This window comes from Oxyura jamaicensis, chromosome 11 (genome assembly GCF_011077185.1).
Source record: "Oxyura jamaicensis isolate SHBP4307 breed ruddy duck chromosome 11, BPBGC_Ojam_1.0, whole genome shotgun sequence".
In the NCBI taxonomy this organism is placed as follows: domain Eukaryota; kingdom Metazoa; phylum Chordata; class Aves; order Anseriformes; family Anatidae; genus Oxyura; species Oxyura jamaicensis.
This window is the reverse complement of record NC_048903.1, coordinates 19,068,780-19,093,793: the sequence shown is the minus strand read 5'-3', so window position 1 is coordinate 19,093,793 and position 25,014 is coordinate 19,068,780. Positions and strand designations below refer to the sequence as shown.

At 40.0% G+C, this 25,014-nt stretch overlaps 1 protein-coding gene and 1 long non-coding RNA gene across 4 annotated transcripts; both read left to right on the top strand.

Moving 5' to 3' along the window:
* Positions 1–1,347: 1,347 nt before the first annotated feature.
* Positions 1,348–5,283, top strand: LOC118172803. Its single transcript, XR_004753863.1, has 3 exons — positions 1,348–1,451; positions 4,300–4,488; positions 5,005–5,283. It is a non-coding gene; the product is annotated as an uncharacterized LOC118172803 (long non-coding RNA).
* A 483-nt stretch (positions 5,284–5,766) lies between these two features.
* On the top strand, positions 5,767–24,973 carry CA5A (carbonic anhydrase 5A). Of its 3 annotated transcripts, XM_035336805.1 has the most exons (8): positions 5,767–5,783; positions 14,013–14,128; positions 15,507–15,704; positions 18,932–19,050; positions 20,405–20,500; positions 20,656–20,718; positions 22,616–22,771; positions 24,663–24,973. In XM_035336805.1, exons 2-8 carry the CDS (start codon positions 14,026–14,028, stop codon positions 24,840–24,842), a joined length of 915 nt encoding a protein of 304 aa, XP_035192696.1. In that variant the 5' UTR covers positions 5,767–5,783; positions 14,013–14,025; the 3' UTR covers positions 24,843–24,973. The 3 variants fall into 3 exon arrangements, with proteins under 3 accessions (XP_035192696.1, XP_035192695.1, XP_035192697.1); XM_035336804.1 differs by lacking the exons at positions 5,767–5,783; positions 14,013–14,128 and adding an exon at positions 5,973–6,222; XM_035336806.1 differs by lacking the exon at positions 5,767–5,783 and having other exon boundaries at positions 14,016–14,132.
* The last annotated feature ends 41 nt before the right edge of the window (positions 24,974–25,014 follow it).

The following is a 25,014-nucleotide window of genomic DNA, read 5'->3' as shown; positions in this document are numbered from 1 at the left end:
GGCTAAAGCAACACAAAACAGAAAATCTTTCATTGTCATAAACCAACTATGCTATTCACCTGTAGCCATCAAAGCAACTGTAGGAAATTCTGGCAGGATCCAGCTGACATCTATATCTTTAATCACAACATAATAAAAATAAAACAGCAATTTGGCACTAAGAAAAGATACAGCGCTACCTCCTGTTGGTAAATCAGCCTCTACTGATCATTATAGCGATTTCAAGTTCCTTTACTTCTTGTAAGCATTTTTTTTCCCTCTTTACCCAAGATAGTGATTTAGATTTTTTCCTCTCATTTCTTCCACGGCAGGGAGAGTTCCCTTTTAAAATGTTAAATTACACCAATAAATCATGACGAGACCCTGCTATCACAGCCTTGCTCCCCTTGAGATTCACACAGACAGGTATGACACAGCAGGACGTACGACAGAAACGCTGATAAACAGCAGAATAAGGAGGATCTTCCTGCTCACAACCTAACAGCGCAGACCTACTGTGTTTAAACTGGAATGGCCAAGCTTGGCTTTTAGCCTTTAATTTACAGTACCAACACATGAACCACTTACCTAAGGATAACCAAGCTTTTGCCATGCTTCAGAAAAGCTCCGAAGCTTTATGAGCTTTCAGAAATGTGCTCACCTGAGCATTTGTGCAATAATGTGTTGAAATTAAGTGTAGGTCCCCCTTTAGTGAATGAGGGCTTCATGTTACCATGGGATAAAAGACTGCTCCTGAGCAAGCACCAGGATGAGCCCGATATGCTCCATGTTCTGATTTAAACTATGGTATCTTCTTCAAGTGCCCGTGTCAAATCTACTCTTATTTTCCCTGCCCCTTATAAAAGCGAGTAAGAACTTTTGGGTGCTAATATATATATATGTATATAATTTTTAAATAGAAGAAAATACATGCTGTTGACTTGTCCCAAATGAAATATTTCCTTATTGTTTTACTTCCTCACCTTTTTCATGCTCATTTTTCAGTCTCTCCCTCTTGCATTTTATATACGTGCTAAATTTTATCTGTCACATTATGAAGAATTATTTGGTTCCAGGAAATATCTAGCTTATTTTACCTCTGTATCAGCATTCATTTACTATTGTTTCCTAAGGAAGCTGCTGTTTTCACATGTTTTTGTGTGGATCAAAAAAAGATTAGAATCTCATTCATTGGTTTCCTTTTTTTTTTTTTTTTTTTTTTTTGTGGCTAGAAGAAAAAACTTACCATAGCATCAAAGGTAAAAAATTAACACACTGTGCACACAATTTTGCAGCTGCATCAGCAGCAGGAAAACAAAGGTTGCCAAACAAAGCGTTTGTTTGAACAAGTGACAGGCATTCATAATTATACTCACTGCTGAGCATGAGAATATAGAAACAAAGGCATGAAGAACACAGAAGATGTGATCAGGACATACAAGTAGCTCCAGAGCATTTGCCATAGGAACTCTGTATGAATAATTTTCCTTTCCACGGATAAACATACTATGCTATCCTTGATCACATACTATGCTGTTAAATATAAATATATAAAAACAAAATAAAACTCCCTTGAAATTTCCCTGTTTATTCAGTTTCTGGCTGAGTAACTTTATTACTTTTTTTTTTTATCCTAACTTTCATAACTGGAGAGGGATGGAAACAATGTCCTTGTGAACGCAGCATGCACTGTCCTGTGACATGGTGGTACTTAAAGTGATTGAATGAATATATAAAAATTTGTGTAAATTATTACTTTTTAAAATAGAGTTAATACTAATGCTATCTGTAAACTTGCTGTAGCATCTCTCAATTATAAATTGATAGGAAATCTCTGCTGTTGAAGCTGGTTATCAGTCTTCCTCATGAGAGTACACTCCTCATCACTGATTCTTCAGATAATCACATCCATTTTCAATTCTCTCAGGATTCGTCTTTGATTGATTGATTGATTGATTTCAGAAAGCAGGTTAGGATTATGTGGGTGTTACTCCTGAATCCACTTCTGCTAGCTCTTTGACTTAAGGCAAGACACAGACATTTTCTGTTCTGACTCTTATCTCTGTTTTCGATGAGTCAACTACATTTCACTCCTTGAAGATACTCCTGATTTTCATGAATGAGGATAGAAGAAAAGGCCTGGAATTCTCCAAGCAGAGAGAAAAACACCGTTCCCCATTTGGTTACCCAGTTGGTCAAAGTTCACAGTCGTGTAAGGTCATCTGTGCTAGACTGAGAAATAAGGCGAGAAGGGTCAGGCACGATCTCAATGTTCTCTTATTTATTTACATACTGTTCCATCTCCCTGTATACATCATGGAAAAAAAAATGATAGGAGGCTATTCCCCTTCTCAGAAGTCTGTCATTCTAACAAGCTCTGTGTTCGTACTTTAACCATCTGTGATCTTCCCAGGATCATGCTCACAGCTGTTTCTGCTGCCCTTTTACCTCTGTTACACGGCCGATATCTTTGCCCGGTTTTACTTGTTTGCTAGCTTTGTTCAGGTTTGCTGCAGCCCATGTTTACTTGGTCAGGTACCATTATCATCATCAGTCTTTCTGAATCCACTGAGATTATCTCCTAGTCCCAGACCCACATTTGTTTAAAATTATTTGCGATGTAACTTGTTTTTCAGGTGTTAAAGGTTAAACAAATTAAGTGTAAATCTTTATCAGTGGTAGGAGTCCGACAGCAAGTTTCATATAACAGCGCATTTGCTGACGTGCAGGGCAGTGGGCTTACCATCCACTGACAAGCCAGCTGGGCTCAGGAATTTGAACAGACAAATGCAAAATCCTGCATTTGGGCTGCTGTGTTCCCATGCTTCGGCACAACCCAGGGACCGACTGAGAAGCTCTGGAGAGAAGCACTGCGGACAAGCTGAGCATGCATCAGCAGTGCACCTCGCGGTGATGAAGATTAACAGCTCTGAGGGTTACGTTAGAAAGGGCACGGCCAGCACGTCAAGACAAGTGACCATTGCCCCTCCCCACGCACTTGTGAGAACACATTTGGAGTACTCTGTCCAATTTGGGGCCCCCTGTTGCAAGAGAGAGAACAAACAACTGGAGAGAGCAGAGGTGGTTAGAGGGCCAGAGGGATCAATCACACCAACAAAAGTTCTAGCAAGTTCTGGACGTGAAAGAAAAGCTCTCCTTAGGCTGAAGTAATATGTAACCCATGGGAAGCGTGTGCCAATCCACAGAGAAACGAGCGTTAAAGCCCACAGAGAAACGATCTGACTGCTTTGGGACAGCTACTCCAGGTGATATTTTTAGCCAACACCAGTCCAGGCAGCTTCCCACTCTCTGATCACATTGTCAGCTGTTATAAAGCAGTAACTAGATGAAGAAAATGTTAATTATGAAATCACTTTATTATCTTTCTAACTACAGTAAAATTGTAAGCCTATTTTTTTATCTGAATTTGTGGACTTGGCGTGCCAATGTTGCAATTAAGGTAATAGTAGCACAGGAACACCCTGGCAAGCATAATGCCAGGAGAAACAGATTTCTTCAAACACTATGGTTGAAATATTCTATGGATCAGGAAATGAGGAGATTTTTTCCTCTATCTTCTCTGAAGTTTGAATTCCAAATGGTGCAGAGACAGCACACTGGACATAAAGATAAAATACATTGTAATACGGACTCCTGTGAAAGAACTAAGTGCCACACGGCCAAGAAACAAAGCCAAAAACTGGAACTGAAAGATGGAAAGAAGAGCAGAACATCGAATGTATACCAGTTTTCCTTGACATTGTTAATGTGCTCACCTCTGGTTCTACTCTGAGCAGTCAAGGCTTGGCACTTCAGCAAGGAGGACTAAGCAACACATTTCTCTCCAGTAGCTGCACTTAACTTCCATAATTCTTGTCCTAAAAGCAACAAGTTTTTGCTCCCTGCTGGTTCTGAACTGAGCTTGGGGCTTCACAGAAATAGCTGTAAATAATAAAGTACATCAAGTGCATCGGCCACTTTTCTTTCAGGGAAGAAAGCTGTTGATTCAGAGTGATTTGAATAGTTCTTCACTGGAATCAAAATGTTGATAAGGCTGCGCAGAATTAAATGAATACAGAATGTACATACTGACAACCCTCGAGCAAACAGCAGAAAGAAAACAAATATTGATCCTCTCTGTCCAGTCTGAAGGCCCTTACAGTAAAGTCGGACGGGTAGTAACAGCAAGAAATTTCTCAATTTTCACTTCTCATGCACATTTCCATTGCACATTTCCATTGTATCCAGTGACACTCCAGGTATGTGATTATCCACAATGATGAGCAAGACCAGAAGTCTGATTTTGCAGTTTTCCTGCAGGCAGAACCCCTGGCTAACAATGGCTTGCTCTTAAGACACACTGAAGCAGGCAGCTGAAGTAATAAACGACAACCATTAAGAAAAACTCTCCTATATAGCTGGTGTTGAAACAGTAAATAACACAGACAAGCCTGCCACTTTGGGATACCAAAAAGGATTCCCTGAGCCTAAGCACTTACCCACTGTGCAGTAAGAGATGACAGATTCACATGTATTTAAGGAAAATATCAATGAGCAAGTAAGTTTCTAATTCAAAATACCAGTATTTGTTACATAAAAACACCTATTGAAAAATTATTTACATGGCATTTTGACTGATTTTTAATGTCAGGATATTAATAGTCTTATAATTTCTGCTTGCTGTCACTGATAGATTCTGTAGCTTTCACAACATGCATTCCAATGTGCTTAACAGAGGAGAATAACCACATGAATTTTACAAATACGTAAGAATTATTAAAGGCCTTACAAAACCTGAGGCTGAGGCTGCTAATAATAATGCCTAATGGCCTTGATGCGGCTCACCAGGAGACTCTACCGCACTCCCACCCATGGCCCAGGAGCCCATTTGAGCTCAGGCTCAGCCCTTTAAGCTTTGTTTTTGGGCACTTGTCTTCAGGCTTGCCTTTGGCCCTGTCTCCAAGAAGGACTTTGGACCCCTGCCATTGCTTGCGTTTGGCCCTGGCTCCTCTTGCTCCTGTCCAGGCTCTCAGGTTGGACCTTGGACCTGCTGCTTGCTGCGTTTGAGACTGCTGATGGACACTGAGCTGTGCCCAGCTCTGCCTGCTGTGTTCAGCCCCTATGGGATGGCACCTGGCTGGTGAGGGCACCGACTGTGCTGCAGTCACTCTTAGTGCAGAGGGCTGGCTCTCATTCCCTGGTGTGCCCAGGCACCCTGTTCTGATGTCATTCCATCTTAATCCTATGGGGCCTATAGTAATCTGTAACATCACAAAAAAGTCTGTGGAAAATGAGTTGCTTGGTCTACAGCTGTAAGAAGTGCTCCTATCTGCAGCTAGGGCAGGAAGGTCAATCTGGTGAGAGAAACATCCCAAAGAAAGTGGGGGTAATTTAACTACAGATCTAAAGAGCTACAGAGATCAAAGATCTAAGGATCTACAGAGCTGAAGTGAGGGGTAGGGGTAATGATGGATCCTTGGGTCTGTTCCTGTTTCTAACCTGTAAGAAATTATCCTTCTTACGAGGCACCTTACAGTTCAGGAGTTTCTTCACCTATACAGTGCAATAGTACTGTATTACATGCCAGGAGCTGAAATGCTTTTCTGTAGGAGGCTGCTCTGCCTGTTCTTCTGGATGAGCCTTTGTATCTAAGAGATTTCTGCAAATTCCTCAGTTTGAGCAGTCACCGCTCCTCAGAACCGCAACCATCAGTGATAGCAACTGTTAGCTATCAGCATTCAAAAGAACGTAGGGTGAAGAAGTGATAAGGAACCTCTCCTTGCATACAAAAGAGTGGTTTTTGTAACCCTTTGGTATTCTTGGAGCCACATGAGAGAAAGCCTGGAAAGTGCATAAATAATTACCAACTAGCCCGGCCTCCAACTAAATTAGAGCCAATGAAAAAAGCCATTCCAGGCATAAGTTGAAAATTAACTGTTTGGTTAGCTCCCTCTCTCCAACCAGGAAAGGGTGCTCTCAATTTTTTTTATAAATAGGCCTGGGGATCCCTTGAAGCTGTATGTCCACAGCATTTTTTTCTCTGCGTTGATAGGTTGCTAGACTCCAGAAAGCTCCTCTGGCTGTTTGATTAGCCAAAGTTTTCAAGTGCCAAGGTGATAATAATGAATAACGTGAAGACAAATACTCTGGTACATTTATACAAGCAGCTGAAAACGCTCTGGAGTCCGCCAGCACGACTCTGCAGCCTGGCTACCTGCACTCATAAAGACAGGAATGATGCGTGTAAGTATTTCATTTGATTACCTGTATAAGAGAGATGTAGAGGCACAAAGATAACAAATTAATTGTTGCCCTTTCATCAGGTAACTAAAAAGGGAAATGTGACAATGTGGCTGAGAGATTAAAGAAAAAAAAATGAACAGAAGGAGAGAAACTAGAGACAGAAATACCTTACTGAACTGCATTATTTCTCTCCATATGCAGGATTAAAACATTGTTCATTATTTCTGTGTGTTAAGTTCGTGATTTTAACTTAACTCTAATGAAGAAATAGACTTTAAAACAGTTTTGTCATGTAAGGTTTTGACTGTCTCCAATGAAATTCATACAAACTGACTCTGGGTGACTTTAATAGACACTACAAGGTTCAGTTTTGAAAATATGGCCTTACAGAAGTACAAACCACAAAGCCCTTGAAATTTGGTGTCTAGAAGATGTACAGGGAATGACTTACTGAGGTGCAATATATGCATAAACTAAAATGTCAAAGGCTTAGTTACTTAAAATGCTGATTAACTTATCTTCAGATATGACTTGTGGTGAGGCCAGCCAGAGATTACACGTCTACCCACTTGTGTGGAGATAATGGCAACTGGAGCAATAGTAAAGAGTAACGTTTTACATCTAAGAAATCCCTTTGTTTCCGCTATTTTTTCTCTGTAAACATATTTAGCTTACTTAAAGAATAGCCATATTCCTCCTTGAAAACGGCATCATGATTCTCCTCTACTTAAATTACCAAACAATAAAATTTATATTTACTTAAATAATGAAAAAACAGCTGATTTTATCTTATGCGGCAGATACAACACAAAGCAGCATGGAGACTAGCACAAGGCTTTGTTTCTCCTGAAAGTTACAATAAATATTCAATAATTGTCAGCGTTTAACAGCTCTGCACTTGTAAGTGCATTTTGGAAGGTGACACCAACATACTTTCTGTCACTAAGTGACCACCATTTCACAAAAACAGATAGATGAGCTGCCGAGTGCATTGTGCACTGTGTATATATTCCCAGACATGGAAGCTGTATGTAAGATGTAGCATGCAAGCTGCTCAATCGCTCATGAGAAATAATTCAGAGCAGTTTTTATAATTATAGAATGTATATATACAGTATTTGCCTGAGTTCTCAGTCTAAATTTTCCCTTTTTTGCTACTCAGAACAGAAAAGGTGTGTTTTATTCTGAAAATATAATACAGAATGTGTATTCAATCAAGTAACATAATGCAGTATTTTCACCTTTATTAAAAAAGTGCTTTTAAAATCTGTAGAAGATGCCCAGTGCTAGAAGCAAGATTAGCATTAGAGCTTGTTGCTAGTGAAGCGTCCACAAGAAAGAACCATTAACATGTTCCTAATGCAAAATTTAAGTCATGTATGCATCCATGACAGTATTTTTTCCTTTTCTAACCTGCTTAGAGTACTTTCTTAGTAATACACAAAAGTTTTTAAACTTCCTTATCAGTTTTTTCCACTTACAAGCATGTTTAGGAACTTCTTTTTTCATTCATAATGAAAAATGAAGACATTCATTCCACTTACACAGGGATGTACACATATGAGAATGTATCCTAATAGTCACAAGCAATGTATCACTCCTTTATCTGTAATTAGCAGCAAACTTTTTCAGTGTTTGAGATTCAATAGCTAAAACCAACACCTGTGCCTAAAAGTGTAATGTTTGGGCTCATCCCATACTGCACACGGTGTGCAGTGATATGAATTACTGCTTCAGAGGACAAACCCAGAGAATCTACTATAACTATAGTTAAAAAGATTTCTCATAATTCTGCATCCTCCCTTTGTTATTTATTCATCTTTATATTTGAAGTAATAAATTAAGGCTGCAAGTCCAATGGCTTCTGATTGCAGAAGCCATACAGAAAATATAAATTCAGACCCTTCATTAAAGAAGTATTGAAACCTAAAAATCAGCAGCACAGAATCTCTATGCAGAGTTCCTCACTTTCCTGCTTGTTCAGTATCATTATACCACAAAACCTTAAGGCCTATAGAATTTAAAACTTCAGAAATTGAATATATTACTATTAGTGTGACATTTCTGTTCAATTGGTAAAAGTATTACTCTAGGAAAATTATTTGAAATCCTTTGATGGAGTAAAGAGGCAAAGTAGAGAAGGGCTGAGATCTCTGTCTTGACATGTGATAGAGAAAGTCATTATTTTGGGGGTTATCCATGGTCCACCAGTTCCCAATAAGGGGCTAAATGATGCCGTGTTTTTTTCCTGTGAACACTGGTCTATTGGGAACTGCACTGAGAAATCAAAACTCAGTTTGTGCTACCAAATGTTCCAGGAAGAGCTCATACAAGGCTGGTTGATCACAAGACCACTACTGATTAAATTAACTACAAATGCTAACTGTTTTTACTCACATTCCTCTTCAATTTAAGACAGATGCTATTGATTACTTAAATCTTTCTCTATTCCATGACATTCACGCAGGAAATGCCAAAACAAACTGATTCAGAAAAAACACCATCTTTGGAATGGTTGGTTTCAGCTGCCAGTGAATAGATGCTAGCTCTGAATAAGCCAGCCCGTGGGTTCCTCCATCTGGTGGCTAGACCCTGTGCATAACATGCACTGAAAGCAAAAAGCACATTCAATTACATTCAGCTCTGCACAGATGACAGCATAAACAGCCCGTTCAGCGACAAAGACTTGGAAAAAATGGTCCACGTTTTGAAGCCTGGTAAAGCTAGGCTACTGAGCTCTTAGCTAAAGTCTTCATATTGAAGTTCATCATGCTCGCTACCGTTTTCCTGAATTTCATCTTTTACCTTTCCCGGCTAGGCTTCCCACTCACAGGAGGAGTCTTTCACCAAGCTGGGTGGTGATAGCTCAGACTTTTGCTATGACAATTAATAATAGATAAAACAATGCAAAGACTGACGCTTCCCAGTGCCTCCTCTGGATTCCCATTGTCACCCCACAAGTACAAAAGTATTTTTCTGCAATTCACTGGAAAAGAACTGTAGAAGCAATTCTGAGAATTGAAGGATATGTTACAATTTCTAATGACGGGGAGTGCTATGGTGGATGCCTGTAGTAAGCTCTGTGATACCTGCTAATAGATGGAGGTAGCAGTTTCAGACACCTTTCAACAAAATAGACAAGGAGTTGCTGGAAATGTTCTCCATGAGGATTTTAAGGCTGTGGAGTACACCTTCATCCTCATAATTATTGCCAGAGCAGAACTGAAAGGCTTTTTTCTTTCCTATCCTATGAGAAGAAGGTACAAGAAAAGCAGAATCCTTCCATTCTTTTTGAAATGCCCACGTACAGCAGTGACACACAATCCAGGTGTGCCATCTCCAGGACTGCACATCCAACTGCAGTACCCAGACACGGATTGTCCATGAGGTATCTTCTAAGCCTGCATGCATAACTTTAGCAAATGTTTTTATACGGAAAAGATAAAGCCCCTATTTGCTTTACCTTGCCAGCTGAAATTACCTTCTTCTTATCTGGACTTAGCCTCAGCCACTGCCTTCTCATCCAGGCTCCTATCTCAGCCAAACATTCTGGAAGCAGAGAAAAGCTCAGCATTTCACAATCTGCTGCTGCCTTCCTGTTGAGCTTAGAGTACTCTGTCAGTTGCATCCGTTTGATAAAAAGCATTGGACTGTTTATCAATAAACTGGCCTACATCACAGTCCAACTCTGACATCAATTCAGCAGAACTTTCAACACCTTGTCATGATGAACCACGGCCAGCCACGGCTGTTATCATCCAAAATCTTGATTCATACTAAAAAACCTCAAAGAAATCAACCTATCTTGGATTTCCTGTGTAATATTCAATCCAAGTGGCTGAAGCAGAGCCATGGTCCTTTAAAGTTTATATGGTTCTTTACTGAGTTTCAGTAATGTTTGTTTTTATTTTTCTAATTCAGAATGTGTTGCCATGGAAAGCACGGCTGCTCAATTTAGGACAAAAACACATTTCCTTCAAGTGGGTGCGGTTTCCCAACTGCCCCCACAGTCCTGCCCTCCCTGTTTTACTTCAGAGCAGGGTGAAGCTTGTTTGAAAACCCCTATATGAACAAAGTGCTTTATTCAACAGGTCTATTACTATTATTATTATTATTGTCCTTTTTAAAGATTAAAACCTTAAAGACTAAAATCCACTAAAGCTGAGTCGCTTTATCCCTCGTTCTTACTTGACAGCTACCTGAATTAGTTTTTGTACTCTTTCTTCTAATTTTATATCCCATATGTGACAACTCTCTCCTCCCCACAGTACTCGAGGGAATTTCATAGAACTGTAGACTATTTTGGCTTTGCCAAACTAGATTTAGTAAACCATCAAAAAATGCTTTGTTTCTTTAAATCAAGTTTACAGTAGTGTAAATTGGCAGTAAATCATTTCATTTAACTGAACTTTTTCTGGATTTTTACCATAGAACTGTCACCTTCAAAATGCCTTCTTGGAAATCATATTATAAATTATAACAATCCAGTAATATACACAACCTCTATTTTAATCTGGATCTTTCCTCCCTCCCTGAAACTTTTCATACTTGCATCAATGCTAAGTGAACTTTCTAATGATTACTGAGAAAAAAAAATCTGATGAAGTATCCATAGCTGCAAATAATTACAGAAAACAATTCAAAGTACAGAGCCATCCCATCAGTGCCATTGAATCTGCCTCAGCTGGGAAAGGTAGGAAAAAAAGGACAGTGCAAATATAAGAAGACTTCAAATACTGTAAAACTAAATGGAACATCATTGATTCTGTCTGGAAAGGTTTAAGAAAAATCTGTTTGTAATAGACCTCTCTTCATGGGTGACTCGCATCTTGGTCATTTTTGTTATATTACAGTATGCAGTATTTACTATAACTGTTCTGACAGTCCCATAGATATGCATGTAACGAAGGTAAATAACAGACTCAACCCTTCCTTAATGAGCTGCTGATACATGAGGCACACATAAAGTACAAACGGCACGCTATCTTAATTCTCACGCTGCATTTAAATTTGCCCACTTAAAAAAAGACCTATTAGATAAGATTTTGATTTTGCTTTCCACAGTGCTTCTATATCACTTTAACTCATCCAGTAGGCCAACTGACAGATTTCTGGTTGTTGCAGAAAGCATGCTCAGTTCAGGAACAAGAGGGCATAAATGAAACCTCCCATGTGGTCCAGAAACAATTTCGGAAAACGTAAGAACAAAGGAAACATATTGAAATTCTGGCTGCTGTTGTTCTCTAGCTTGCTGCATGAGAGCCATGCCTGTCTGGCATAAAACACCTCCTGTAATTGGGACGCTGCCAAGGAAAAGTTCTGTTTCTGAAATGGTCTAGAAAAGATGTTTTTGGCCACCCTTCTGAGTGCTGGGAACAAGGTTTAGGGCTTATGTTTCCTTTTGCACCTAGTTATTGCATTTGTCTGTAGTTTCCAAAACAAATAACACCTCACTGCCACTGAGCTTGTATTTTGAAGGGTTTTCTTCAACCCCCTAGAGAAATTGCTGGTTTTATGATTATTTTTTAATTAAATATTCAGGCTTTACTGAAATTTATACTCAATAAGAAGTAGCATGCACATGTAAAGTGGATGCAGATTTTGTGGATGATTCAGAAGGGAAACAAAAGTGTTGTGGGGCAAAGTTATTTCTTTTTAGTTTTGCAGCTGAACAGCCAATTGTTTCTTGCATGCCTATGCTATAAGAGATTTTCTTTGGTTGTGTTGTTCAACCCACAAGAACTGACTCACTCTGCTCAGCTTAGTAGCTCTATAATAAATGTTTGTATTTTCAAAACCTTGCAGGATCAAATCCTCAAAAAGCTTGACAAAGTTTGGTCATCTTAAAGACACTGTGTAAAGCAGACTAGGTGCAGTTTGGGGTTTATTTTTAATTGCTTTTCCCATACAGAAAAGTGATAGTTACCCAGAAATCAGGTTATAGTTTCTGCAACAATAAACATATATGCTGATATAGAGTATAAATAAATTAGTTAATATGGTAGACATGACTTTTAAGTGACCCAAGAATGCTAACTGTGATTCAAGGACATGTCACAGAAGAATGGTATGTGAAGAAATGACAAGCTTGTTTTGTTAACAGATAAGAGGAAAAAGATGTATCTCTTGTTTATACCCACTATTAAAATATCTGAAGCTATGACAGTGTTCCTTGCTGCAGTCCAGCACGAAGCTCACGTGGGCTGTCCTCACAACCAGCAGCTACCTACTGCTCATAGGCAGCTTCAGCAACAAACACATCTGACCTATGCTGAATATAAGGGCATAAGCATAATCAGTAAACTACTGAGCTGTCATTAAGCCTGAATGAATAATGACCTTTGAGGACAGCAACTGTTTTCGATTTTATCAAGTACCTATCTCTTCTTTTGAAGTTGTAGGAAGCTATGTGTGGATGTTAATAAGCTTAGCCATCCTGAAAAGCATTGACAGACAAACCAAGAATTAATAGTGTTTGCAACTGAATACAATTAAAAAAAAAAAAATGCAGCCCTTAACAAAAAGCATACCTAGATGTGGGTGGAAATAAAATGAGCTTCAAACCCAGATTCAAAAAATATGAATACTTGTATATGATCACATTGCTTGACTTTGTTCATCGCCTGATGGCCTGTCGTATGCGATCATGTAGCCATTCAAAGCAAATCACTTGCCAGATTTTGACCTCTTTTTACTCAGTTCAGGGGTATTTTATAAATATTATAATGTGGATGCAACGGAGACTTCTTACACAGCATTAAAAATGCTTGTTGACTCCAGTTGAATAGCTAGTCATCTCCATTTCAGCAAAATGTTCTCAGTGCTGTGTCAGGCTCCTTGCTGAAACTCAAAAGCATTGACCCTAACAAGACTGTGGGTCTCCAAAAGGTAAATAATGTTTGGTAAATGTTTTTAATACACTAACAAAAAAATATGATCCAAAGCAATTGGTAAGATGAAGGCCTGGAGTTGAGGTATGGCGTTCTGCTCCTGCTTGCCCAATGGACCCAGCCAAAATCATAACACTTACTTCATCTCTGTGCTATCACCAACACTGTCAGCTTTCTGTGGACTTCTCTTTTTTGCTTTGTGTGCCCACTGGCAGCTGCAACACAGAAAAGATGCATGAATTAACCAAGGTTTTAACTACCACGGTTTTAACTACCATCTTATCTAAGGCCTGCCTCAGGCAGTTTCAGACAAATGCTAGATGAATTGGCCCTTCTTACAATCCCTCTAACAGGCACATTTTGACTTTTAGCTTTTGGGGCAGATATATATAGGTAAAATGGCCATAATGTTAACTTTTCAATGCATGATTTCAGGTGGCACAGCAGGGCTCCATCCTTGTGTGACAGGGATCAGGCTGAAGGCCTTCCTGCCTTCATCTGGTAGAAACTGAAGCCTTCTACTGGAGGAAAGCTAACTAAATAAGGCTATTTGCTAATATCCTAAGGCGTATAAGCAAGGCCTAGCAGTTTTTACCTCAGAGGAAATACGTTTTGTATAAGTCACACACGTGGGATAGCTTGACCATAGGAAACGGCCAACACCCACCCACAGGGAACCACAGTCTCTTCTCTAGCACTGCCCCGGAACAAAACTCGGCTAAAAGCCGAACCTTAAAAAAGTCCCGGCCCTGCAAATGCCGCTCTCCCCGCCTGGTTTCGCCTCAGGGGCACCGGGTGGCGCTGAGGGGGCTATGGTGGCGGGCGGGGCGCGGGGCCGTGCCGGAAGGGGCCGCTCCGGGCCGGGCTGGGCGGTGGCGGCGGTGATCGGCGGGGCGCTGAGCGGTGCTGAGCGATGCTGCCCCTGCTGCGCCGGGCCCTGGGGGCCGCCGCTTCGTGGCGGGGGACGCGACGGTGCAGCTTGGGTGCCTGCTGCTCCTACCGCCTGCGGAACGCCCGTGAGTGCCGCCGCCCTCCCTCAACGGGGGGACGGGCTCCCCTTACACTGAGCCGCTCCCTTCGCCTGAGGAGAGCGGGGCTCAACCCCGAGCCCCTTCGCTGTCCCTGCCCGGTTCCTTGCCCCCGGCTCCGAGGCAGCCCACCTCCGCGCCGCCCCTGCCCTCCCGCAGCCCGGCTGAGGGCTCCCCGGGCGGGCAGCGCCCGTTCCCCCCCCCCCCCGGCCGTCCCCGTCAGCCGCCCCCGGGCTCCTCAGGGGTTCGCCTCACAAAGTTTAGCCTTGCTTTGTCTCTGGTTCCTGCGTTGCAGCATCAGGAAATGGCAGTGACGGCGACAGCAGGCGGCCGTGGCGCTTTTAGAGGATATTTTCCTCCACTGCCGCCGCTTTACCTGTGTGCGGTGACCTTGTACAGGCCGATAGTTTGCCGCTTGTTGAAGAAGCCAAGGGGGAAGGTTGTTTAATCGCCCCTCGTGTGAGTGGTTTGATAAAAGATTCAGCATAATGTATTTTTTTCACCTTGTGAAGGGCCATAGAGCGGCTGTGTTGAAGCAGCCAGCAGTGCAGTGCTTTGGAGCCTTGGTTTTTTGGGGTCAGCGGGTGGATAAGGCACAAAAACCCCTGTGGGTCATCAGTGTCTGGGGGCTGCAGGTGAGCAAGTGCTCCCCAAATCCACGTAGCTCTCGGCTGTGTTTTTAAGCTGAATAAAGTCCCAAGGAAGCCATGTAAATGCGTCTGCCCTGCTCGTGAAAGCTTGAAAGGCCCAAGCTGACCCCAAAACTGGTAGTTTAGGATTTTCCTGGTGTAGGTTTAGATCCTGACTGTGTAAGAAGCTCTTACTTAATATTGCTGTGGGTTCTTCAGGAGCACTGATGTAACCCCTGAGCACGGGCATGTAGGTGAGGGACTGGCACCTTCACGCGAGTATTTCTGCGTTGCAGGAGTCATCCTGGCTGGTGCCGTCTGACGTAGGTTAATGGTAGTGGTGTGTAAAGAAAGCTGAAGTGGTGTGGTGAGGCTCTGGCAAAGCTATAAACCAGAAGCTACCTTAAAACCCATTTGCAATAAGAGGAGAACAATTTTCTGACAAATAAAGGGGACAACTTATTCAAAGAGCATTTTGCAAATGTAAAAGATGTCACCACAGATACTAAGATCTAAGTCAAACTAAAGGCACTTAGTAGCCTGAGTCAGACAACTGGCATGTTTTTCTTTCTTACTCTCTTTTTTTTTTTTTTTATCTTTTATGTACATCAGCTGACTTGAGTTAATCCTTTGGAGCCAATATTCCAAGCCACCTTTTCTTGCCAAAAATTCTGAAGTGTTTAGTCGTAAGTTCTGGAATCATGTGTTAGAAGCTGACTCTCTTCATTGTCTTTTAGTGCATCCACTTTGGCAGAGTCCACTTTCAATTCCTGGGGGCAGTCGACAGTCTCCTATCAACATCCAGTGGAGAGATAGCGTTTACGACCCCTTTCTGAAGCCTCTGAAAATCAACTACGACCCAACAACGTGTCTTCACATCTGGAACAACGGGTATTCGTTCCTGGTTGAGTTTGATGATTCTACTGATAGATCAAGTAAGCAAAACTCAGATCTATTTAATGTGTTCTTACTGCTTCGAGTGGAGAAACATTTGCATGCTGTAAAGCCTTGGGTTCAATAACAACATCACAAATGTTGAAAATGGTAGAACGCTTTAGCTAAACACAGATTTACAGTGATGGGAACTGTAATACAGAAGTTCTGTGTGGGCCTAACTTTTACTATGTGTTTATTACTATGGCCATTGTGCACAGATCCTCTGTTGTAGGGTGAAATTTGTTCTTACTACAGAAGCCCTAATGCCCAGCCTTTTGATAAGGCCTTATAATATCACAGCTTTGCTTACATGAGTCAATCTTCAGTCATATATGTGTGTATCTACTTAATTTTAAATGAGGTTCCATCATTCAGCTTTATTAAAGTAATCTACCACTTATCTCTTTTGCAGTGTTAACAGATACGCTTAATGCATGTGAAATAATTAGTAGAAAAATGACTTTCACTTGGAAAGCATATGTACTTATCTCAATAACCTTCTGTAGAATTAAATAATACTGAGCTGTGACCATGGGGAGCAGGTGCAAGTGTTCCTGTTGTTATAGTCTAAGCATAAGTCTGTGCGTGTAAGATCCAATTATGCATTCTAGCAATTTGTTTTGAATAAGCACTCTGACCTGAGCAGCTAATTTCTTTTTAATGCTCGGTAGAATTAAGTGATTTAAAATCAAGATATTGTTACCAAATTCCAGATCACGGGCAGATTGTTCTGCTTGAAACTTGTTTACCAAAGTATGTTACTGTTATACATAAAGAGGGTATTTTGTAATGGGAGGTGAAGTGGTAGCAGTTGGTCAGGGATATTGTGAAACATATGGGTCGTGTCAATTATCCAACTTGTCTTGGAGGGAAAAATTGAGGGAACCTGGCAAATATGAACCTGTTTGACTAGAGGTATTTATGTTTAAGATGATGACCGCTTACCATGAGCAACGCTAGAAATTCTTACGGGATTTTGCAGTATTTTTGGTTGATATTTGGACAGAGGCTGATAAAACAATGCAGCAAAAGCAGTAGCGGTAGAATGCATGGACCTTTCAGAGACTTGTGAAGTGTTCTCGTTTTTATTTTTTTTAATTGTTTTTTATTGTTTATGGCTGTCCACCCAGGAAGTATTCTCACCCTTGTTCATTTCAGGGCTATGATAAGTAATAAAGAAGCAGTCTGTTTTTACAATATAAACTGCAATTGCATTAGTCAGAGGAGAGATTAAGATGGAGACGCACTAACAAGCTCATCAGTGATTTTTTCTTACTCTTTAGCTCTGTTTTGCTTTTAATTTAAGTCTTTCACTTTATACAGCCATACCTTGCTATCTGTTGATGCACTCCTGAAAAGTGTAATGGTTTGCAGTTCAGTGGATAACGAAGTCATTTTTCTCTGCAAGAATTGATGTACTGGAGGGGAGTTGCCAGCAGGAGATTAAGAAATGTGCAACATTTAAATACACAGAAATAGTATTTGTGACAAAAAAAAAATCAAGCATAAGAGTATTGAGACTGTCAATTAGAGGGGCGCCTTTTAGAGGCAGAGTATTCAGAGTCCATCACAGCTCTGAAAGATCTTTTCTGCTTTATCTCTACGATTAAATACTTGAGGTAAATCTTTGTGTGAGCATTCTTGCTGCCTCTTTCTGGATGGCTGCCTTTTCATCATCATCATCACCTTCCTTAAATGAATTAAAGTCAATGAAGGGTGATGATGGCTAATGATGGTATCGAACAAATTAGTGATAGAATTCCAAAGTGACAGAAACAACAGGTTATGGGGTGTTGCTGTATAAATGGCCTGTTTTCCTACAGCCTGCCTCTCTCTCTCCTCCAACTTCCTCTTTACTATTGCTATTTCTCATTTTTCTTTCTGCCAGCTTCTGTCTAACAATAATAGAAATCTAGAGAAGGAAGTTTATGAATGAAAAACAAACAAGAAAAAGGCAACAAAATGGAAACAGAAGATGAAAGTGTGCATCCAGGATTAGGCAGAAATGCCCAACTCCTCAGATGAGGCAAAACAAGGCTTTGGCGAAAGCTGAAGGTAGTGCTGAAAGGGGGTGTTTGCTTTTGAGCAGAACAGGAGGATGAAAAAGAGGGTGTGGAGAAGGTATGTACAGAATGTGGTCCTGTCTGTATGCATGAATGGCTTCCTCTGCAAAGAAACGAGCAGCTGATGTGATTTTTTTCCTCTTATTATCATCATATTTTTTTTCAGTCTTGTATTTTACTTTCAAGTTATCAAAACTGTGGTAAGTGGAGAGGAAATAGAAGGTGAAAATGCTCATAAAGGAATTGCAAGTTCCTGTTTCTTTCTTGTCACTTTCTACTGCCTGCTATAGGAACTTGATTTTCTATATATGTGTGCCATTGCCTACCTTGTGAGCAAACAAGCATTCAAGAGAATGTGACTGTTCACATGAACGTAGCCACTGGTGTGTTTGCATCTTTGCATAATCAGGAATTGATAGTGTTAGAGCACAGAAGCCTTAATTCTGACTTGGTAGCGTGGGCTTCATCTTCATCCTGTCCCTGAAAGTTACCTTACTCCGTTGTGTTTTTTTAATGGTGGTCAGTTTTGTTTTTTTGCAAAGAGCTCAGGAGCAGTGGATGAGATTTAATTAAATGTCGTTACGCATAACTTGTTTGTATAACGTGCATAACTACCTAGTTAAAATTTCAAAACTGCTGGCAAAAAATATATAAAAAAAAGAGAGGAAAAAAAGCCTTTTAATGCCTCTCTTTTTTTTTTTCTCTTTAGCATTAAACTGATTCACTTCTTTCCAGAAGTAGTGTTGGGATTATGTACTTCATACAGTTGTTTGCTATAAAATTGAAGCATGTTGTACAGTTAAGTAAAAATCAGCAAACTAGTCTCTACAGCTACATATTTGTTATTAGTCCTTTGGAAGTAGTTATGGTCTCTAATTTACCAGATGCTCTGATGTAATAATTAGCAGGAAGACTTTGCTGGATATTCCTGGTTCAAATAGGAGGAAGTGAGCAGGGGGGGGAAAAAAGGACACAGAAAAAACAGGCATAGATTTTTTTTTTCATTGGTGTATTTACAAAATCATGAGGCTTTCAGTAAGATAACTGCTTCATTTTTTTTTTTTTCCTTTGGGCAAATGTATTTGAAGGGGGCTTTTAATGCGCTACTTGTCTGGACAATTCTAAATCATATTTATTACTGTATGTCTTGTTTTGTTTTTTAGTAATCGTCGGAGGTCCCTTGGAAAACCAATACAGGCTAAAGCAGTTCCACTTCCACTGGGGAGCTATAAACGAGTGGGGTTCGGAGCACACAGTTGATAGTAAATTTTACCCAGCAGAGGTATGATGAAAAATCTGAACAACATACCAGAGTCTACGTCTCAGGCTGTCTCTAACTATTGTGCTTGCTCGAAAGCTCTGTGTTTGTAAAGAATTGCAGCTTACTCTTAAGGGTAAAGCCTGATAGGTGCTACACCTCATCTACCTTTGTGTTAGTAAGTTCATATTGTCTTAATTTTCTGGAGGAGAACTCGGGCTTAAAGTAAACATTGGTCTCGTGACTGAAAGTTTCAGTAAAGTTTTCTTCTCCCTGAATGCCCGCAGTGGTAGCTGCCGGACAAGCCAATAGCAGGCAGCGGAGTGTAATTGCTATTCCAACTCTGTCAGGATGGAATGGCACAAATCGCTTGCCTTTCTTTTCCTTTTAAAGGGGAAAAGGATCACAAAGCAGACTTTCACAGTCAGGACAGGTATTTGTTCTTGCTTAATGAACTCCCAGGTCTCAGCTGATGTGGCGCAGATCCAGTGGACAGCAAATGCTGAGATAAAATGTACAAACTGACATCTTGTGTTGTTTGTTTTTTAAGTGCTTTACATCTGAGCTGCAGTAAGTTCGCATGAAGTGTAGGATCTCTTCTTGACAGTACAGTGAATGCCCTGCATCTCAGCTGCTGCCTAGTGGACATCCAAAACTTCCAATCCTTACTGCATTAAAACCACTTTGCTTATTATTACTAAACAAGGTTTTATTCTTTCTTAATATTTGTTTATTACTAAAGGTGGTTTATTATTACTAAAGGTTTATTATTACTACAGGAAGGTGTCCCTACCTGTTGTAGGGTGGCTGGAATTAGATAACCTTTAAGGTCCCTTCCAACCCAAACCATTCTATGATAACTTGCAGCACACTTCAGCACAGTTGGGATTTTTAATAAAATCTCAGAAACCTTTCAGATATTAGATAATACAGCAGGAGAGGTGGGTATGTCAGGAGCCTGTAGCACTATGGAGTTTACCAGTTTCAATTCTGAACTGGCAACAGGGAACAGATCATGTCATAAGAGTAGGAAGGAAGAAGGGAATCAATGAAGGAAAGAGTTTCCAGCAGTTTTATCTAAGGAGGGTTTCCTGTTGTAAATCTGATACCTGCCAGAGCTCTGAGAGCATGAGGAATTTCACAAGTACCTGTAAGAAAAAAAATATATTAAATATATATAGTCATCAATAAAAGAAGGGCAGTACCATTATTTTCCAGTAACACTTTGGTCTTCATTTTTGTGCTCTCTGATTTCTGTGGTAGCTGACTGTAGTGTTGCAAATTGCCAAGGACCAAATGGAGCAAAGATCAAAAGCCAAATTTGATGCCATTGCTGTGCGGTCTGCATGTGCTGATTTATCATTCATTTGTATTTCAGCTGCATTTAGTACATTGGAATGCTGTTGTATACCCAACTTTTGAAGAAGCTGTGATGGAAGGCAACGGCTTGGCTGTTATTGGAGTATTTTTAAAGGTAATTTCACTTTGTATGGTAAGCTGTAGTGACGCCTTCTTAGTTGTAACTTAAGGCACATTTAGTACAAGCTATCTCTAGATGGCTTTTTTGATTGTCTCAAAGTTCTGATTAAGCTAGATGTGTAGAATGTAACTCTTATTCATCTTTTGTAGCTAGGAGCACATCATGAAGGGCTGCAGACCCTGGTTGATGCCTTGCCAGCAGTTAAACACAAAGTAAGTGTTTTCAAGTATTCCACCATTTATCATTCAGCAAAGCTAATGGTTATTCAACATAAATGATAGTTTAGGCATAACAAAATGCTATTAAATGCTTTCTTAAGTGTCAACAAGTGGCCTGACTGGCATGTAGGGTAAGTTATTGAAAATACAGGAGAAAAAATCCTATTTTTAAAGGAGGAGATTGTATACCTCAAGCTTCCCAAACACCTTGGTTTGAGAAATGGCACTCTTGATTTTGTATCTCCTTAGAAGAGCATGGACATTTTTAATACCCTCCTCACTGATGCCTCCTTTCTGCTTCTGTGAAAACAGATGCCACTGGATCCTTTTTTCTTTTTTTTCTTTTTTTTTTTGAGGGAACTTTCTGCACTGTGTAAAGTGGTAGTTTATTTCTTGTGTAATTCAGACTGTCTGATTTTTGTCTGGTCTTTGAGGGGATAATATATTGTCTGCTAGTTTTTAAGCTAAAATGTTCTGCTAAGGCAACGTGACTCTATCTTCATAGCTCAGTTCTGACTTCTGCCAGGAGAGGGAGTGCTGTCTCCGATCTTGTACACAAGCAGTTCATACTCCTCCAGGTGTTTGTTCCATTTTGAAAGTACACAGAAAAAAGACGTGTCAAAAGTATTTCTGGTTTGCAGGCACACTCAGTTGAAGTTGCTGTGCCATTAATTACTGTAGTGAGGATTGTTTTTATCTGAATTAAAACAAATATTTATGGCAGTGTAGTGGAAACCCAGATGAATGACATACAAGTTGGATGAATGACATGACGTACAAGTTGGTTCAGTGCAAAAAGAGACTTACAAAAATCTGTAAATATGCATCCATTATGAAAATATAGTATTTTATAGCGTCTGGATTAGAAGTAAACTCAGGATAAGGTCTTTAAAAATAATAATAATATCAAATGTTAGTTTTATTGAGCTGCATGTGGGCTTCTCCTAAAGGATTCTTGTTTCCAAAGGGTGTTGGTCACCCAGCAGCTCATCAACACTTGATTTAAAATGTCTGAAAGCCCTTGTTGCCTTGCCAGCTTCATCACTGACTTAAGCACCAAACCCTGGGAAATATCATCCTGGTCTGGCAGAGGAGAGAGGGCAGTTGATAACTGCTCTGTCTTTGCATCTTCCTTTCTCACATGATGAATGAAAATTCCCACCCAGAATCTCTTGTCCAACCTTCTATTTTTAAAACAATCTTTACTGTGTTATTTCTCATTCTCAGTGGGAAATTGATAAAGCCTATCTCAGGATAAACAGGATCTTCCTTCCCTGCATTGCCATTATATCCAGGAAATCCCCCAGGAGTAAAATATTTGTGTAGGAAATCATGGGTTCTGAAGCTCCTATATCCTGACTGGTATCTCACTTGTGGGAGCGCACACAGTCTTAGAGATATGAATAATGGATGTGGTTTAAGTAGAATTTTAGTCCTTTTACCTCTCCTTTCAGCCTAAAATAATTTAGTGGAAAAACAAAACCAGTATTGGATCTTTTAAGCATATCTGGCAGAACTACCTGAATTTATTCCCTCATTCATTTTTTTTTTTTGTTCATGTTTGCATCTAACTCTCACAAAGATGAAGTCTGTTGCTTCTTTGCACACCTTTTTTCTTCTGTGCTGAATTCCTTATGGTTTGTGTGGAGAACAGAAATATTTAAATGTTTACTCACTAGCTGACTCTGCCTAAAACCCAGCTTAACATTTTGTTACAAATTTTAGGTTTTAAATTACTATTTTATGTAGATTATTAGTAATATTCACAACACATAACTTTGTACACGTGACATGTGCAGCATTTAATCTCATTGTTAAGATCTTTAAATCTTTTGTCCTTTATCTTTTCTCAAATTGCAACTTTTAAAAGTAAGTTCTTTCTGGGATTTAGGACACTGTTATTGAGTTTGATGTCTTCGACCCCTCCTGTCTGATACCTTCATGCCCTGATTATTGGACCTATGCGGGCTCTTTGACTACTCCTCCGCTTACCGAATCTGTCACATGGATAATTAAGAAGAAGCCAATAGAGGTCGACGAGAATCAGGTAAATCTCTTGCTAACATTTAATGCCATGCCTGTTTAACCCTCTGCTGCCACAGAGGGGAAGATGCACAGAAGTAGCTGCTTCCCAATACTAGTAACTCTGTGTATACAAAGAGATCAGCAGCTGCTTCACACCCGTATTTGTCTGGGGGGGGTATCCTCACCTTAACAACAGATACTGAAAGACTTAAGACCTCAGCAGAAAGCAGTTTAAGATGCTTTTCCAGCTTCCCAAACTGTTGTATTCTGATCTCTGATAAACAACGCCTTATACTGAAAACCACGCCTTGAAAACTTGCAAGGTTATTTACTGGAAAAATGTGTGATTTGCTCTCTTTACCACAGTGCAGTCCTTTTTGTGGTAGGTAGGGAGGAGAAAGGGCAAATTCTGTGATGTTCTGACCTCTGCCCTTTTGTACATATTCCTGGTAGTGCTGCGTTTGCATAGAAGTCTTGCAGAGCCTGCAAGGGCTAATTCTGTTCTTTCCCTGGGCAGGCTCTGAAGCTACCAAAGGGTGGCAGCTCTGAGTCATTCACGTGCCGTTCTGATGGCCAAAGATAGAATTCCCATTAGGTTTTCTCCTTTGTCTTTTTGTAAGCATGTTTATTTGGTAGTTGGCTGTAATGTCCTTGATTTATTTTTTTGAAATACATTTATTAAACTGCCTTTTAAAACAGACAAAGGTTTCAGCAAATGTTATTACACAGAAGTTAGTTCAAATGGAGGAGCTGATGATCAGCAGTATGCTCTGACACCAGCCCTAAATTGTTATCATATGCCCTCATGTTTTTAATTTTACTACTTTATTGTACAATAAGATGTTATTCCTTGGCATTAAATAGATGTGGAGATGAATAAAAAATGGCCAGAAGGAGGACAACTATATTTGTTATTGGAAGCTTTCAGGATTTTTTTTTGTCTGTTCAAAGAAGTGGAATAAATAGAAAGGCCTTACAGCATAGAGCAAACCTTGGCAATGGTTGCAAATACGTAAAAATGAGTTATGGTCCTATCTACAATTTCCTTATGGTTTGAGGCACAGAAAGTTTCCTCTGCACTGTCCCTGGTTGTTGTTTTTTTGAGACTTTGGTAAATAATTAAATACAAGTGGAATCATAGGAGGCAAAATACTGTTTTTGTTTTTTTTTTAATAAAACTTCTGCATGCAGCTAGACCATCTGCAAAGTCAAAATGTTAACCCTGAAGAACAAGCATGTATGTGATTTGAATGCTTTAGTATATATAAAGGAACAGGATGGCAAGAACTGAGGATTGTAAGACAGCAAGGAGAACTGAATGCTTAACTTTTTTTTCCAATTCAAACTTAGATTCATTTTCTATTTCTTGCTTTTTCTTCACTCATTTTTTTATGGCATAGAAAGGCATATAGTTTACTTCACATTGTATTGCCTTTGTGAGCATTAAAAATCTGATCTGCTGCACACTTTAATCCCCAGTTCTCAACCACTATTGAGAACGACAGCTATGCAGATTGTTGCTTGTTGAGATTGTCTCTTTTCTGGGTGTCAACATATGCAACAGAACTCCAGGAAGGGTGCAAATTAAGAAGTTCGGAGAGATTTATTTAAAGATAGCATAAGTTCCAGTGTTCACATGGGAATTGGTTCCATCTAAGACCTGACACACTTGAAATCAAGTTTGCCTAAAGACGGCATATAATCCAAAGATCATCTTCTGCATTGATATGGATGATGACGTAATCTTTACCAGCAGATGACAAAGAAGTCCCAGAAGGCCATGCTAAAATTTTTCAGAATGGGAATGTAATAGTACCTCTGATAATTTCCAAGCAGGAATGACTGTGTTTTGTCACGTAATCCAAAAAATCTCTAGTTAGTGAAGTCACAAATTGGCCATTTCTCATTCTCAGCTGGAGGCATTTCGGATGCTGCTCTTTACTTCAGATGGTGAAGAAGAAAAGAGGATGGTAGACAACTTCCGCCCTCTTCAGCCATTAATGAATCGAACCGTCCGTTCATCCTTCCAAAGCAGCCATGTCTTGAACCTTGAAGCACAGCACTCAGACCACGCCCAGCAGATCAGACCATAGGTGGCCCATGAAATGTCAGTCCAGACTGCAGTAACTGGGTTTTACTTGACTTTGTAATTATTTTTCCTTTTTTGCAGCGTGGGTATGCCATACAGTTTCACACTTGGCTAGTTTCAGTTCTGCTAAGTGCCATTTGACCCTCAGTAGGAAAGCTGGTGTTTTTTTTTATTTT